Genomic DNA, 18,731 nt, shown 5'->3' with positions numbered 1-18,731 from the left:
CGGTAGTGAAATATTTATCATAGAATATCCTCTTGAAATCCTCCCATGTCAGAGTCGCTAGATTAGCTCCTCGCTCCGCTCCTCCCACCATAAGGAAGTGTCGCCCTTCACTAGATAGATGGTACAACAAACTCTGTCAGCGTCCGCTATATCCATATACCTAAATATCACCTCTAAATATCTAATCCATCCCTCAGCCACGACTGGATCAGTAGTGCCAGAAAAATCCGCGGGATCCATCCTCCTAAATAGCTCATAGACAGTTTTCGGTCAGACCCTCGCACCATTTCCCACGTGCTGCTCTAGTAAACGAGCCATGCGGGCAAGTACACGGGCACTAGCATCCTGATTAGGTGGAGGCTGTAGAATCCCCTCCTCCTGCCTATCCTCATTATTACTACGAAGTATCCGTCTAGGAGGCATCTCTGTACAAATCATCCATACCACGTAACCAACATGCATTTAACATTTTAAATGAAACATGCATCTAACCTCTATATCATGTATCATAAAATCATTTAAAGTTAAACATATAAAATCTAACGAAGTAAAAACTCACATACTTAAGGCGTGACTTCTTGAGCTTCTCGGAGTGGCAGTAACACAACCCTTTAGGTATCATTCGCTAAACTGAAACGCCCACTATTTTTTAACTTTAAAAACCTACTAATTTTTTTTTAAAAAAAATCGAAACTTGCAATTTAAAATACTCTACAATTCCATAATCCAACATAATTTAACATTTGAAATCTCAAGTGCATAACTCGTTAATTAACCAAAAAACCCTACATCGACATTTAACAAGATCAAATTAACTTCAAAATAAAGCATTAAAATCCCTAATATCATTTAAAAAATCTTTAAAACTTTAACTATCAAGCTAATGCAGAAAATAATGTCCCTCGGGAGTGTAGTGTCGGACTCGATCCACTCAAGCGTCAGCGCCTCACTCCATATCATCCTTACCTGCAACATCCAAACCTAGTGAGTCTAATGACTCATCATATTCTAAACATGGGTAGCAAATAATACATATACAAGAACATGCATTAAAAATCATACTTTTATTCAAAAAAATTCTAGCATAAATTTTTAAGCATCATAAATCGTCAAATCATAAAGCTTTCCATCATGTATCGTTTTGGGTGAAGTTTGATCCTTGAAAGTGATTAGTTGTATCCTCTGGTCGACTGATCAGTCTTATCTCACCATTGCGCATGGGGATGGGCACTAGGCACCGACATAAAATGGAATTATGATCGTTGGACTCCCTCTAGGGCCTTCTCACGTAAACGGGTTTCCTCTGGGGTCTTCTCCCTCACGATATATTCCCAAAAATCATATATCATATCCTTTTTGTTATAGTCAATTCACATCCTTCAAAATATTTTTCTTTTCTTTTTAATCATAAAATATCGCGTCCTTTTCAAATTCGTAAAATAGCATTTTAACAGTAAAAATTGCACAGCTTTATAATAAATCATAAAATCCCATATTTTATTCGTAAACATTTTAAAATATCATTTAGCATGCATTATGATTCTTTGGGACATTGCCAGACCTTTTGTACTACCCGATACACAAAATGACCATTTTGCCATTGGACCCTAAATTCCCGATTTTGACTTTTTCTCACTTTTATTGATTCGAGCCTATCCCAAATAATTATATAAGCTCAAATTTGACGTCTAATATTTTTATTTAATGTAAACTCGGCCTTTTTATTTAATTCTTTAATTACTAAACTGTGAAGCGTTTAAATACCGAAATAATTTAAAACTTAATATTTTCTTCTCAAACTTTAAACATAGACTTTTCATACCTAAAATACCCTCATGAACCGTGAATCAACCCCCGAGAACCATGGTTTGAATTGCTTATCTCCCTAGCCTCAAAACCGAACCCTAGCCTATGCATGTAAAGCCACGGCTCGATTCCCTTGAGCCACCACCGAGCCAACTTGGACCTACCCCTGGCCAGACCCTCATGAACCCTTCTAGACCTAGTCTAGCCCAGCGCACCAGACCCTAGCAACAAGAACAACCGTGTGCTCCTCCCCTTAGAACCCTAAGTCGTGGCCCTCGTCAAACCAAGCCACCATGGAACACGGCTACACCAGGCCCATCCTCAACCTCGAGTAACCTTCCCTAGACTCTACTGGACAAGGCTAGCCTGCCCTAGCTGAGCCATGCACCCTCTTGAAGAGACTAGCCGTACGCATGCACAGGTGAGACTCCTAGGGCTTGCGGACTCCTTGTTCTCTTGCTGCCGCCAATTCCAGCCTTCCAGGGACCTTCCTATCCTCTACCCCAAGCCACGCATAGGCCTCCCCCATCCCTGGTCAAGCCCTGGCGTGGTTCCTCCCTAGCCGAGCACTTGAAGCCCAACCACTCCTTGAAAACCCTAGCTTGTTTCCTTCCTTGCCAAGATTGGTTCCAGCATGCATATTATCCCTTAACGACTCTTTTTCCGTCCCTTAAACACATAATATTGGTAGCATGTCCTCAGGAATCATAACGTTTTTTGAACAAGCGTGAAATCATCAAAACTTTGAAAATAATCATCAAAACATTAAGTGATTTGTATTCAAATATTTTTCATGCTAAATTACGTAAAACATGCATATTATAATTTGAATGATGCATCAAAATAGTTTAGAAGTGCGCCTTTGCGTTTTAGAACGCTCGAATATGCGATCGTTGGCGTGGATTGCGAAGGGAGACGAGCGGGCGACGAAGACTCCTTTGTTTTCCTCCTCAAATTTTCAAAAATATGGTGTGTGTTGTGTGTGAAATTTTTGGCTGATATGGAGGCTTAGAACCATAGGTTTTCAATTTTATAGATTTAAATTTACATGCTAATGGGCTTATGTTTTGGGCCTTTGGGTTTAGGAGCAATTGGTCCTACTAATCTTAGGTAAATTAGGCTCAATAACACCTATTTAATTAAAAATAAAAGTTTATAAAAATTAGTTTTCAAAAATAATATTTTTGGTCCTTTAAAAGTCCCTCGTTTGTCCAAAACTGGCTTCCCGAATAAAATCGAGATTGTCCCGTAAAATAATTTGGGCTCCAACATTTTATAAAATTTTAATCATATTAATAAGCCTTGAAAATATTTATTGAAAATATTTTATCTTGGTCGCCCCCGGTTTCCTTTCCCCAGCCTATTATCAAATATTCAGATAAAATCCTCAATTTTAATGAAATCATGCAATGTAATCATTTAATCATGTAATTAGACCTTCAATCATTTAATATACCTCAAACAAGCATATAAAATCAATTAAATAAAACAATTAAGCAATTTAAATAATTTACATGCATGTGGTTTGCGTTGGTTGGCTTTTGGACGTTACAGTTTTTGTGATTCAAAACTTAAGTTAATGACGCACAAAGGGGCTGCCATGGTAGGGTAACTTGGAGGGATATTTTTCCAACCATTTTAGGGTCCATAGAAGCCTAGACGAGTGTTGCACTAGCAGAGGCGAAGGCCTGCACAAAATTAAGAGTCCTTGTGGGCAAGAGTTCTTCGGCTAGGAGTCTTTGATGACCACGGTTACTACCTACTATTAGAGCATGACTAGGAGACCCAAGAGGGCTGCATTATGGTCCTAAGAAGGCTGCATGACGATTGGCTCGAAGGGCAAGGTCGATCGCGTGATGTGGGGGAGCCGTGCGCATACGTTTGGGATGGGTTTGAGGTCCAGTAGGGTCCTAGGGTTGTCAACTTGAAGCTGGTTGGGTTGCTTGAGGGCTAGGGTCGAAGCTTGCATGGCCATAGGAACTAGGGTTTCGAAAAAATGGGCAAGGGTTCAGTAGCCGTCCTATGGTGTTCAAAGGCTTTAATGGGATTGAATTGGGTTGAATATGGTGTAGTTAGGTGTTATTAATCCTTGGTGCAAATTTGGTAAAGTTTGGTAAAGTTTCGAGTCAATATGGTTCAAAACCTGGGTGTTTGTCTAAGCTTTAAACGCGAATTGGGAAATTAGTCGAGGGGCTTATGTTTACGTCTAAGAAATATTTATGGGAATGATTTAAGGTGATATGTTAACTTTTGAATGATAAATTTTAGACGTCCTGTCAATGCCCTGAATGCTATAATAAATGTTAAAACGGTTATTTTATATGCATATGAAATTTTATGATGAAACGTTAATGCTAAAAGACATGTTGCATGCTTAGTTTAAAAGAAAAAAGATTTATATGTGCATGAATTTTTATAAGTTATGGGAATATGAAAAGTTGAAGGAAATGAATAGATTGTGACTAATATGATGATACGATGATAGAATGATATGTAAGGCCAATGCTCAGTTGAAGGGTGAGAGTGCGCTGATGTCCCCGTCGCCCGATACCGTGGTAATACATATATGGATCCATTGACCTACAGCTAATACGAAAGTCACAGTTGATGATCTGAATTCAATAAAAAGGAAAACGTATACGTATTTGTTGAAAAGAAATATGATATGATATGATGAAAGGAAAATGATAAAGTTTATGTTCATGAAAAGCTATTTTAAGTAAAAGTATTTTCACCATTGCTTGTGAATGTATATATATTACTTGTTATCATGATTAAGGTTTGCTGAGTCAATAAACTCACTAGGTGTGATCGATGCAGGTGAGCATGAGATTGATGGTAATGGAGCTCTTGATGGTTGAACTAGCTGGACTGAAGGTGCACACAACCCGAGGACTGTCGCTAGTTTTTCGCAAATAAAACTAAGTTTATGATTTATGATTTATGATTACTTAAATATTTTTATGACTTATGATGACTTTGACAGGTTTTTGAGAGGATGTTAGAGTTAAGTTTATTTTTGAAATAATGTTAGTCTAAGTTGGTTGACGTTTCACAACTTTATGCATTGAATTACTTTCTTTTGGATTTTCAAATAATAGACGGTTGGTTTTTTTAAAGTTGCAATAGCATCGAGACGTGGAACACATTATGAACTCCTGCCAGGTTCGGCGGTAATATGACTCTGTAAGCTAGTGTCCCAACTCTCTCTAGGATCTCGAATGGTCCTATGAATCTAGGACTGAGTTTGGCCTTTTTCCCGAATCTCATCACACCCTTCATCGGTGCGACCTTCACGAATACATGATCGCCCACTACAAACTCTAGATCCATGTGTTGCTGATCTACATAACTCTTCTGTCGGCTCTGAGCGGTCTTCATCCTGTACCGAATCTTGACGGCTAGCTCTGCAGTCTGTCTGACAATGTCTGGCTCTACTCTTTCTCCCACCTCATCCCAATAAACTGGTGACATACACTTCCTCCCATAAAGTGCCTCATATGGAGCCATACCAATAGATGTCTGGTAGCTGTTGTTGTACGTGAACTCCACGAGAGGTAACTTCGGCTCCCAGCTGCCTTGAAAGTCGATCAAACAAGCTCTAAGTAGGTCTTTCAATATCTGAATCACCCTCTCTGACTGTCCGTCAGTCTGAGGATGGAAGGCTATACTGAATAGTAGCTTAGTACCCAATGCCTGATGCAGACTCTTCCAGAAAGCAGACGTGAATCTCGGGTCTCTGTCTGACACGATGGATACTGGAATCCCATGTAGCCTGACTATCTCCCTAATATACAACTCTGCCTACTGAGTCATGGTGAAAGTCTTATTGATCGGTAGGAAATGTGCTTACTTACTGAGCCGATACACTATCACCCAAATATAATTATACCCTCCCGCTGTCCTTGGTAGCCTTGTCATGAAATCCATGATAATGTTCTCCCATTTCCACTCGGGAATAGGGAGCGGTCTCAACTTTCCCGCAGGTCTCTGATGCTCGGCCTTTACCTGCTGACACATCAAACACACTCAGACACGAAACATAAAATGTCTCGTTTCAGGCCCAGGCACCAATACAGAGAATGTAAATCCTTATACATCTTCGTACTCCCTAGGTGAATGGAGTACGGGGAGCTGTGAGCCTCCCTCATGAAATCTTCTCTCAGGGAATCACCGCTAGGAACCCACAGTCGATCACGATATCTGACTATGCCATCCTCAACTGAATACAACCTCAGTCCCTTAGCTTCATCCCTCTGTCTCCACTTCTGTAACTGCTCATCAGAAGTCTTTCCTACTCGAATCCTGTCCCTCAGTGTTGACTGTACTGTCAGGGTAGAAAGATTAGGAGTATCTCCCTTGGCATAAACTGCAAGCTCAAACCTCTAAATCTCTGCCTGCAATGGTCTATGTACCGAAAACTGAGCAATCACTGCACTCTTCCTGCTCAGGGCATCCGCGACAACATTAGCCTTACGCGGATGGTAGCTAATGTCGCAATCATAGTCCTTCACTAGCTTCAGCCATCTCCCATGTCTCATATTCAGCTCTTCCTATGTGAAGAAGTACTTTAGACTTTTGTGATCGGTGGAAATCTTGCACTTCTCCCCATACAGATAGTGCCTCCAAATCTTCAGGGCGAATACTACTGCCGCTGGCTCGAGGTCATGAGTCGGTTAATTCTTCTCATGGACCTTCAACTATCGGGACACGTAGGCTATAACTCTGTCATGTTGCATCAACACCGAGCCCAAACCGAGCTTCGAAGCATCCATGTATAGCACAAACTCCCCTTGTCCTGATGCATCGCTAGAACTAGCGCTGAAGTCAATGCATGCTTCATTCCATCAAAGCTCTCCTGGCACTCTGATCCCCAAACAAACTTCGCTTCTTTTTCGTCAAAGCGGTTAATGGCACCACAATGGAAGAAAAACCCTGGATGAAATTCTTGTAATACCTACCTGGACCCAAGAAACTGCAGATCTCTGTCACACTCTTAGGTGCTGGTCAATCTCTGACTGCCTCAATCTTTCTCGGATCAAGCTCCACTTCATCTCGGGATATGATGTGTCCCAAGAAGGTCACTCTGTCTAACCAGAACTCACACTTGCTGAACCTGGCATACAACCATCAGTCCAGTAAAGTCTGCAGTATGTTTCTCAAATGCTGACTGTGCTCTTCTCTGCTCTTCGAATAGATCAGGATGTATCTATGAAAACTATGATGAACTGCTCCAAATACGGCTGAAACAAGCGATTCATGAGATTCAGGAAGATCTCTATGAAGGTCGCTGGCCCGCTCGTCAGTCCAAAGGGCATCACCATAAACTCATAGTGCCCATAACGCATCCTGAAAGCCGTCTTGTGCACATCAGACTCTCTCATCTTCAGCTGGTGGTATCCTGATCGGAGATCTATCTCTGAAAACACTGATGCTCCCTGAAACTGATTAAATAGATCCTCAATCCGAGGCAGAGGATACTTATTCTTGATTGTGACCCTATTTAGTTCCCTGTAATCGATGTAAAGCCGTATGCTGCTGTCTTTCTTCTTCACAAACAGTACCGGTGCGCCCCATAGAGAAAAACTCGGGTGAATGAAACCCTTTTCTAGCAAGTCCTGAATATGATCCTTCAACTCTTTCATCTCTACAAGTGCTAGACGATAGGGTACCTTAGAAATCGGCACTGTACTTGGCATCAGCTAGATAGAAAAGTCCACCTCTCTGTCTGGTGGAATGCCTGAAACATCGTCCTGGAAAACACTGGGAAAATCTCTGATCACCTCGACATCCTCTAGCCTTTGACTGACTAGCTCGGTCTCTGTCACAATACTCGCCAGAAATGCTTGGCAGCCTCTTCTCATGAGTTTGCTGGCACATATGAAAGAAATGATGTGATGCATCTGCTGGTATCTGGCTGCCTCAAAAATAAATGGCTTCCAGCTAGGCGGTCGGACAGATATTGACCTCTGTCGAAAATCTATAGTAGCTCCGTTCAAATAAAGCCAGTCCATACCTAGAATAATGTCAAACTCTGGCAACAGTAGAACAATCAAATCTGCTTGTACCACATTTCTCTGTAGTCGAAGCTCCAAACCCTTCACTAGCTGTGAGGTAAACATCTGATCGTCAGACGGGATCGAAACTCTGAACCCCAAATACATGGCCTCTGGTATGATTCCTAGCCGCTGACAAATGTCTCGGATATAAATGAATGTGTAGCCCTAAAATCTAGCAATGCAGACGTGGCTACACTTGAAATAAATATCCTTGCTGCGACAAGACATAGCATCAAATCCAATCGTGTTGAAATTTAAGGAAATTTTCCGCCATTAATTACCCCAAAATGCTCGAAAAATCACCAATTTAGTCCTAGTATTCCTTCAAAAATTATAAAATTTGCCCTTAGAAATTTTTGTAAATTGCAATTTCACCCCTAAAGTTTCGAACATTCTTCAATTTAGTCCCTCATTTTTTTAAAATTCATTCTAGCCCCCATAAAATTCAAATTTACTCAATTTAGGTCCTAAAATTTCAAAATTTATCTATTTGATCCTAAAAACTCGAAAATACGAAAACAACCCTTATAAATCAGGAATTTGCAAAAACAGTACCTACACTTTCGATTATTAAAATTAGGTCCCTATGCTTTTCGGTTATTGGATTTTAGCCCTTATAACTCTTAAATCTTAATTAAGTCAATTCAACCCTTAAGTCCACCTATTAGAACATGCAACCTACTTTAGTCTATGTTCTAAATCCCAAAAGTAATCCCAACAAACAATATAATATTCCATGCAATCGAGGCGATAAATAAAAATTTTAAACCAGAATGTTACCGGTGATCAGTGTCGAGTCTGGCTCAGCCTCCGTCTTCTCGGCATTCATCACATAAGCTCTGCTAGTAGTATGGCCTTGTTCCTAGGGCAATCAGCTGATTTGTGACCCTATTACTTGCAATTAAAACACTTGAAGGCCTCACCCCACATACATTTACCGTAGTGGAACCGGTTGCACTGCTTGCAGAGTTGTCTCTCCTCCGGCTTAGGAGCACATGGAGCCTGCGGTGGCGTCTACTATCCTGGCTTCTTGAACTGTCCTTGGGGCTTCTGTTGCCCCTAATTCCTGGGTGGCCCTGTTAACTGTTTCTTCTGCGGTTGTTAGCTCTGCTGGGCCTGATGCCTCTTCCGCTGCATCTCTACATCAATATCTATTTGGGCCTGTTCTGCTTGAAAAGCACAGGCAGTGGCAGCATCATAAGTAACCGGCCTCATCAACATAACATCCCATCGTATAGAGGGTCTGAGGGCATCCATAAAGTGCCTCAACTTCTCCGCCGCATCTCTCGCTATAAGGGGCACAAAGTGACAGACCCTGTCGAATCTCTTGATAAGCTCCGCCACAGACAAATCCCTCTGTCGGAGACTCATAAAATCTCATGTCAGGAATCCTCTGACATTAGCTGGAAAATACTTATTGTAGAATATGTCCTTGAACTAGTTCCATGTAAGGGAAGCCAAATCAACCTCGTGAGCTGCTCCCTTCCACCATAGGGATGCATCATCCCTTAGCATGTAATGTACGTGATGCACCTGACTCTATCGCCTTCTCTCATATCCAAGTACTGGAAGTGCAGCTCCAGTGACAGTATCCAACCCTCTGCCACAAATGGGTCAGTAGTACCCCGAACTCCTTCGGGTTGAGCCGTCTGAGCTGCTCATAAATGACAGTCTGGGGTCTCGGAGCCTGCTCCATCAATCTAGCATTACCCTCAAGAACTCGGGTAGCTGGATCTCCTGGCGGTGGTGGTGGTGGAAAGCCTATATCGCCTCCAGGATTACAATCCTACCTCTCTGTGTTAGAGGTTTGTGTGGGAGGCATAATATCTGAATACAGTCCAAATTCTAAATGTAACTCATCATGCAATTCAATCTAGTTTTCAAAACATTTAATCCTTAAAACATACAAACAACTAAATGTATACTGTAAAACATATATCATGTAAACATGCAGTTGATAGCATTAAACGATTTAAAACATTCAAACTTACAGACTTGAATCTTGATGACTGAGCTTCTGAAGTTGGCGGTGGCACAACCCGTTACAGGACCCTTTCTCTGATACCAACTGTAAAGTCTGCTACTAAAAAAACTACAATAATTTTTTTTATTTTTTATTTGTAAGTTATTTTCGAAAATTACAATCAACACATGCATTTTAAAAAGATCGTTTACTACTAAATGAAAATACCGCAGTAAAGTAATTTTAATCACGTCAAATTCCTAGACTATGGTTTTAAAGGAACTCAAATGTAACATCCAAAATCCTACAAAATAATCAACATAGTAAAAGATGAAAATGTATAAAAATAACAATGTTTTACTCCTAACTCATAAACATATAACGCAGAAAACATATAGTCCTCGGGTTAACGTGCACACACCCAGCTCCACCTACTTAGTCTTTGGCGCCTCCAGTCTTCACATCATCATGCTCACCCGCATCATTCACACCTAGTAATTCTAAAGACGCAACACACCTGAACCGTTATAACAAGTACATACACATAACATGCAATAATGAAAAGTACTGTAATTAAAATACATTTCATGATCTTAAAAACATGAACTTAAACATAACATGTCAAAGCATAAATATGTCCATAACATATCTCATCTTATCAACATATACATGTTCATTTTCTTTTATTGAATTCAGCTCATTAGTTATGACTTTCGCATCAACTCTAGTCGATGGATCCATCTACGTATAACCGCGGTACCCGGCAGCGGGGACATCAGCAACAGTATTACCCATCCACTAAAACTTGGCCTTTCAAGTTTGTATTCATGTTTGTGTTCGTATTAGTCACCACCAAGTCCCCTCCTTCAAAACATGTCATTGTATTCATCACTTATAAAAATCATGCATATACGTACATTTTCTTAAAACCAAGCATGCAACGCATTTATCATATTTTCATAAAAATTCATGTTCATATTAACTTATACATTTTAAACATGCAATTTTGGTGATCAGCACGCTGCCAGGACTGCTAAAACGACTAGGGTGCAAAATGACCATTTTGCCCCTGGAAAACCCTAATTGACCATTTTACCCCTGGACCTCAAAATTTCGACCCGAAGCCAACCAAACACCTCAAAACATATCTATAATCGCTTAGACGTAACTCGAGCCCATTCAATAGCTTTTATGATTTGTTTTAAAACTTGGACCGGGGTCTCGGTTTTAACTCGAATAAACCCGAAACTTAACCAAACTTTCCCAAATTTAAACCGTGACATATTCTCACCCTACCAGCCCCTAAACAACACAACTCGAGCAATTTGGATCCCCCTAAGAACCACTGCAACTTGCTAGAAATTTCTGCACCCACAACCCTAACCCTAGTTGCACCTTTGAACCAAATCATCATCTCTACACCTAACCGACGTGGACCAGCTCCGAACTTACACTTCTTAGGACTAAGATCACGCCGTGGAATCCATCCTGGACCATCCCTACTCACGCCTACAACCCATGCACCCAACCATACAAATCATCCGAAAGCAAGCCAAAGCCAACCCAACTCGACCCTTGCGCCTCGATCTACTCCTAGTCCGTGACCGGCCGTGGTTGATCCATCCTGGACAACGACTCAGACCCCCTAGGGTCTGCACCTTGGCTTGGTTTGACTCGCCTACAGCCGATCCCCGTCCCATATCCCAATATAGTCCATACTTCCTTATAACCCTAGATCCGATCGGCCATCTCATCTTGACATAATCAGATCTGAGGTTTACCACCTGACACCATGAAAACCTGCTGAAAATCATCTCTTCCATGCCAAAGCCTAGCAGCGCCCTTCGGACAAGAGCAAAAACGTGAGTGTACATGAAGTAGGGTGAAGGATATTCTATGAAAATTCGTTCCACATGCATATAACATGATAAATTCGATGATACTCATGCATAAACATACAAATAAACATATATTAATGTTAATGATGAGAAAAATGATATTTAGGGCGTGCCTTTACGTATTTACGCTCGAAAACTTTGAGATTATCGCGTAGGACGTGCACCGGAGAGACGGGAAAGAATTCTTTTGAAAGATCTTGAGAAATACTAGGGAGGGTGGCTGATGCTGCTGGAAAATGGAGAGGGAGCGGCGGAATGGAGGGTAGGGTGATTAAGGTTTCTGAGATGTAGGTTAAGTATATTAAAATTAGTACATTGGGCCCTTAATTAAAATTAATGAGATTAAAAGGTTTTTAGGCCTATTATGTAATAAAATAGTCCCATAAAGCCCAAAATCACTCCCGTAAAATATTTTATTTTTTACGTTTTTGCAAATATTGCTTGAACCGTCAAAAAGTCCAACGACTTGCTAAAATTTGCGTATCGGTTTAAAATATGATCCGACGAGTAAAAATACCCTACAAAGCTCATATTCTAAAATCAGACTTAATTACACCATATATTAAATAAATAAAAATAATTATTTAATAAAAATATATTTCTTTAACTGTCCCCTGTCTCATTTTCTCGTTCGAGCACGAAATAATACTAAATGATCTAATACATGAAATGTTAACAAATCATGAAATAAAATACCTATTCATGTTATGATCATGCGTTTAATGCATTAAAAATAATTAACACATATTTTAACAAAACAATAGATTGAATGCATTCAGGTTACATAGTTCAAATTCTCTAGACCTTACAGTTGTTCTCATTCTGATGTGAGCTTTGTAAAAACGGCTGTCCACTAATGATAATTGGCATCTGTGTACAACGTCAGTTAATCCTCGTCTCTAGGAATAATCATTTTTGGAAGATTTTTGCAAATCATACTTAGTTGGCTTAGTCTCAATGTGTACTCCTGTCCATATGAATCTTGCACCTTTATTTGATTATGGAATAAACACTTCACAATGTTTTGTTATATTTTTTATGAACATTCCAAAAGAATTAACAACTCCTAAAAAAATAAATAGTTTTTTCTTGTCTACGAGTTTATATGGAAAATTCTACACATTTTTCACAATGTGTTTTTGAATAATTATTCTCGGCTCATCAATTTTTGTTCCAAAAATTCAATCTTCCTTGTTGCTATGACTTCTTTCTTTTCATATAAGACTTGTTCTTCTTTTTTACATACTTTAACGAAAATATCTAAATATTTAATATATTCATTCATGTTTTTAGATGCTATCAAAATATCATCAATATAAACAAACATAAATTTAAAATAATCTTTAAATATATTTTCATCTTTCTTTGAAATATTTGAGATTCATTAGCCAATCTATTGGTAGGACTTCCCAAATATAATGACCTTATGGTGTGGAAAAATTTGTAAATTTCTTGTTTTCTCCCTTATTCCTAATATGAAAAAAACCAGAATTACAATCAAATTTAGAGAACATTTTTGCAATGGGTATGCAACTAATTAAATGATCTCTACTTGGTATAAATACCAATCAAACTCCTGAATTTTATTAATTTTTTGATAATCAATTACTAACCTGGGTTTGTTCCTTTTGATTTCAATATGATTTCTTACAAAAAAAACTTGGATTGTTGTATGGTGATATTCATATTTTGATTAAACCAAGGTTCAAATGTTCCATGATAATAATTTTCATATCCTTTTGATCAACTATGTTTATTGGGATAGGCTTGCATCTAACGAACTCGTATTCCTTGCCTTTATTAATTTTAAGGTTAGCTTGGAGTTGGTTATTTTCCCATCATGTCAAGAAATCTTCATTGTAGCTCTCTTAATCATTCTTTTCACATCTTTTAAGGTTACTTTTGATTCAAATTGTAAATCCTTTTGGTGTAGGGATTTCTTGAGGAATTCTATTTTTTCTGGTTGGAGGTTTTTAATTACTCTTAATTGAAGCATTAGTTCCCCGAGCCGTCTAGAATAATTCATTTTTTGGTGTAAAAGTTTTTCTTAATCACCACACTTTCTCAGAAACTAGATTGACATTTTTCTGTAAAATGCCTCTTAGTCTTTGGACTATGACCTTGTGATCAAATGTTGTTTTGAATACTAATCATCTAGTCTCATTTTCTTTTCTATATGATTTAAACATTGGTAAGAAGTTGTTTCCCAACAAAATGTCCGCTCTTGTATAATGAAAATAAATCGGTGGTTTTTTCACATTGTACCAAGGTGTTTGTCGTGCACCTTCGATTAAGATTTCTTCTTTCTTAATATATTTACATAAGATTAAGATTCATTTTGAATAATATGGCCCGACTATTTGAGGTAATTCTTCTTCTAATATTTTTGGAAAAACTTCTCTTTTTACTGTATAGATTTAAGCTCCTGAATCAATGTAAGCAACAAAGTATTTTATTTTATATTGTTCACATAATATCTCCACTGAATGTATATCGAGAATGAATTCGTGGACATTTAATTCTCCACATTCGTTCATCTACTGTGAATTTCATTTCGTTATTTATTCGTTTCCAAGGTTTTTGTTCCTAGAATAACTCTAGTCCAAGAACCAATTGATCAGGTTCTTTTCCTGGAATTTTTTTGATATGAACTTCAAGTTCACCGATGTTTATCATTCATTGATAAGTTTCTATTATAGGTTGTTCAAAATAATATATAGGTATTACAAGAAAATTGATCTCTTTGTTTTGTAATATCAAATAATATTTCTACTTCTCTCCATCTTTTTGGACATCTAAGCTTTTCTATTATTGAAAATTTTTAGTTACAGGTTGGACTTCCTGGACAAGTGTTTTTTTCCCATCTGTGACTCGTGACCCTATTTATACAAAAAGATATTATCTTTGGTTCTTGTATAAGACTTTGATTTATTTGTAGAATTGGTTTGTCTTGGATTTGGACATTTGTTTTCTTAATTAAAGGAAACTTGATCCTTTCAGGATAAATTGCCTGAGAAACTTTTCCGAATCGTTCTGGAATTTCTTTAAATTCATTTCTTATAAAAAAAATTCTGAATGATGTACATTAGGGAGAGCATATGAAATCTGATAGGTAATAGAGTATGATCTATTACCTTCTTTCATTAGCCTTTTTTCTTTGAAGTTTTGATCTAACGTCAAGGCTCGGTTGAAATCTTGATCTGTCAAATTATAGGCAATTCTTGGATAAATTATTCTAAGATTTTTCCTGCGCAGAGATTTCATGAGATAATTCCCAGTATCGAATGTTGAAGATTACCCATTCTTTTATCATATATAGAAATATCAATATGTGAATATATCTCTTCTTTAAAAGCAACTTTTATTATGATCTGGATTGCTCCAATATGAATATGAAATGACCCTACTTCTAAATTCATTTTATTTACACTAGTTTTTTTTCTAAACCATGCATATCTAATTTATCATAAATAAACTAGCATAAATAATCAATAAATAAATTTCATAATATCCAAAACCATTCATGCGGAATAAGTAAATAAAGTAATAAGGTCTAAGTTTCAACTCAATAAATTCTAACATCTTAACAGTCTATAAATAAAGGCGATAATCCATAAAATCATCAAAAATCTTTAACATATGCGGAATTTTTAGATCTTCGGGTATGCACTGCGCCTCCTGGATTACTCGATAGTCCGCACATCACAACTCAACATCGTCATCACCTACAACTATTCAAACCTAGTGAATCTAATGACTCAGCATGCTCAAATCTCATATAGCAAGTACGTAAATATACAATCACATGCATAAAAATTACTTTTACTAAAATAGTATTTTCCATGCAAACATTGAACCTTCAAAAATATGCAACATTTTAAACTATTCTAACATATGAACATTTTCCATTTAAAATTATCATTTTTAGGTGATGTCCAATCCTCGAAAGTGACAACATTTATTTGATTGATCAATCTATACCATAGTACTAGGCCGTCGGGTTCAACGTTCACTTCTTCGACGATCCCACCGACTATCATAAAAATAACTTCACCGTTCTCTTTTTCAACGGATCCATTATCATTGAGATTCTCGCCCCCTTTTTCGACGGTTCACTCCCTTTGTAATTGCAAGTTCACTGTTCCCGTTTTCAACGGATCCCTTACTAATTTTACGTCATGATCAATTCACATTCCTCAAAAATATTTTCTTTTACTTTATCATTTCATAAAACATTCATAACTTTTCATATTCTTTCAAATTTCCAAAACTAGCTCATAGCATTCATATACGTCGAGATTGCTAAAAATAGCATATACCTGCAAATACGTTAAAACTTCTAAAAATCGAATATATCATTCATATACTTTAAAATTCTAAAAATAACATTTTACTTGATATGAAATTGTTTTAGGAAGTTAGAAACCGCCCTAGACTTTCCTCAACCGACCGCACACGTTTCAACGCTATACATACCCAGACGACCCCAGAATTGACTCAACGAGAACGACTCGATTTCAAAACTTTAAAAACACCAAAATATCCAGTAGCTTACTGAAAATTCAATCTTAGGACCTATGCTTCAAAAACGACTCAGTTCGCTTACTGGATGACTCGTTTCCCACCCTTTTGGCGTTTTCGGTTAAACAAATGACAAACTACCCCTCCGACTCGAACAAACCCGAGACCAAACCTTTATTAGCGTCCTAAGACACAATTTAAGCTGCTGGAAATCCCCAAACCCAAGACAAAACGGAAACATGAATTAAAAATTTTAACCTAGGCTCAATTCGCACCTTTTTTGACATGTTCAGGCAACTTACGGTCCCGAACGGACCACAGCTCGAAACGACCCCGAACCAGGCCCTAGACCCCTTCCTTAGCCCCTAAAAAATACCATGTTCAGGCCCTTTTGGACATAGACCCGATGCCCTAAGTTCTAAGCCCTTCACATCAGCAGCGCACCATATGGCTCTTCACGTGCAGCCGAGGAACAAACGATCCAGCGGCTGTGGTTGCCCTTGGCTCGACTCCTGTTTCAAACTATACTCTCACCAAGACCCTAAGGCGAATCCTAGCCCCTGGTCCAGCCCTTGAACCGACCCCTTAGCCCTAGGAACTCCCACACTCCAAAACAAGCCAACACGCATGCCCTATGGAGTTGCGACCATTGTGCTTCACCAGCTCGTCCAGGCCCTATCTGCCCCCAACCAAGACCTTCCTAGGACCCTAAACCAAACCTACAGACCATGGCTAGGGTCCCATGCAGCCCCCATGGCCAATAGAACCCAAGCCGCACCCCCACTTTGCACTGGACAGCCCTATTGGGCTCCTTGATTCATCCTCTGTCCCTTCAGTCCTCTTCTTAAACATCTAGACCAGCCCTTGGATACCTTGGTTTGCATCCCTCCTTCAACAATTCACAAAACGTTAAGGATCCTTTATGAAAATATGAGATGCACAAATATGGAATTGAAAACCATCATCCTTACAACTTTTCACACAACATCATCATACATGCAATATTATGGATTGAATGGTGAATGAAAAAGGGTTTGAAAACCTGTCTTGTTCCTTTATTCTTACGATATATGAGCGACGACGCGACGAGAGACGGACGGGACACAAAACTTCCTTCCTTCCTGTCCTCTAGTGTTCGGCCGCTTCTAGAGTCCTAGTGTGTGTTTGTGTGTGCTGGTGGTGTGAGAGACGTGAATGAGGGGTGTAGGGTGGGTAGTTTTTATTTAATTAAATCATTAAGTTGTTAAGTGGGCTTTAGGCTAGTTAAGAGCCCTAATTATTTTAATTAAATCCTTACTAATCTAGGCCCATTAAGGAATTAATTAAACTCATAATGAATCTACTAAAAATTCCCAACAATATTTAAAAATATTTAGTGCTACTAGTTTCTAGTATCGCACACCCGAAACTACTCATTTTCTTAGCAAAACTTTGCTATCAATTAAGTTCGTCCCTTACTATAAATAGGTTTGCCACTTTCCTAATTTGGATTACTAAGTCCCAACTTTCAATTTATAACGTTCTAAAAATAGAAACTTTATCAAAATCGTCCCCGGTTCTCTCGCCTTCTGCAGTGCATTGCGTATTCGACTGCGTAAAGTTTACATTCATAACATCCGATTAAATAATCATTAAATAATGCAGATACTTAAACATGCTTCTTGATGGATCTGTTCGTACACCTGCGAGGGTGCTTCAAACATAATATTCTCAATGAGCTGCAATAGCTCGTGCTCTAAGAATGTAAACAGTGATGAATTAGATCGAGTTTAGTTTTAAACCAAGAAGAAAATACTCGAAATAATCATTAGTTAAGAAAGCTCATCAGTTTTATATCTTGTGTAACTGAATAACAGAAAATTACATGGGATCAGTTCTGGCTTATATCAGTTGTGTTATGGATAGAACTGAACTTATCAAATCACTTAAAAATAAAAACAAACAGTTAAACAGAAATAACACAAGATATGTTTATGAATGTTCGGAGATTTCAACTGCTACATCACCCCTTCTACCTCCTCAGGTAGGATACACTAGAAAAATTTGATTTATACAACACCTTGTACAAACCCACTCAGCTTAGGACTTACTCTACTGCTTAACTGAACTCTTAATCTAGATTGAAGGCAACACCTTCCAGCCAACACTTGTTTAACGTCTGTGTGTCAAAGACTATATACAAAAGTTTATTGTCTTTATGCAAGACTCACTCAACTGATCTTTTAAGCTCTACTCTCTGATATATGTGAGTGATAGTGTGTGAGTGTGTGTGAGAACTGAACAATTAATAAACCGGGAAGGTGTTCTCACACACTGAGGGAAAAGAGCTTCTATGCTAAGCTGATAACACGTTGAAGTGTCCCTCACAACTGGGCTGTTTTCTTCTTGTAAGCTTATAAGGCTTTTAGCATGCCCTTCATCTTCACACACTCTTGTTTTGTGATGTATATATTATCTTCACTTATCTCCATATTCTATTTATAG

At 38.4% G+C, this 18,731-nt stretch overlaps 1 protein-coding gene across 1 annotated transcript; it reads right to left on the bottom strand.

The window, feature by feature from the left end:
• Positions 1-7,508: 7,508 nt before the first annotated feature.
• Positions 7,509-7,970, bottom strand: LOC142520179 (uncharacterized). Its single transcript, XM_075623179.1, has one exon. It carries the CDS (start codon positions 7,968-7,970, stop codon positions 7,509-7,511), a length of 462 nt encoding a protein of 153 aa, XP_075479294.1.
• Positions 7,971-18,731: the final 10,761 nt, after the last annotated feature.

Source organism: Primulina tabacum, chromosome 12 (assembly GCF_025594145.1).
Source record: "Primulina tabacum isolate GXHZ01 chromosome 12, ASM2559414v2, whole genome shotgun sequence".
NCBI classification, from domain to species: domain Eukaryota; kingdom Viridiplantae; phylum Streptophyta; class Magnoliopsida; order Lamiales; family Gesneriaceae; genus Primulina; species Primulina tabacum.
The sequence above is the reverse complement of the archived record's forward strand: the minus strand, read 5'-3'. Positions and strand labels throughout refer to the sequence as shown.

Coding starts and splice junctions, on each gene's coding strand:
- LOC142520179 (XM_075623179.1), bottom strand. CDS start 7,970: ATGTATTTGGGGTTCAGAGTTTCGATCCCGTCTGACGATCAGATGTTT.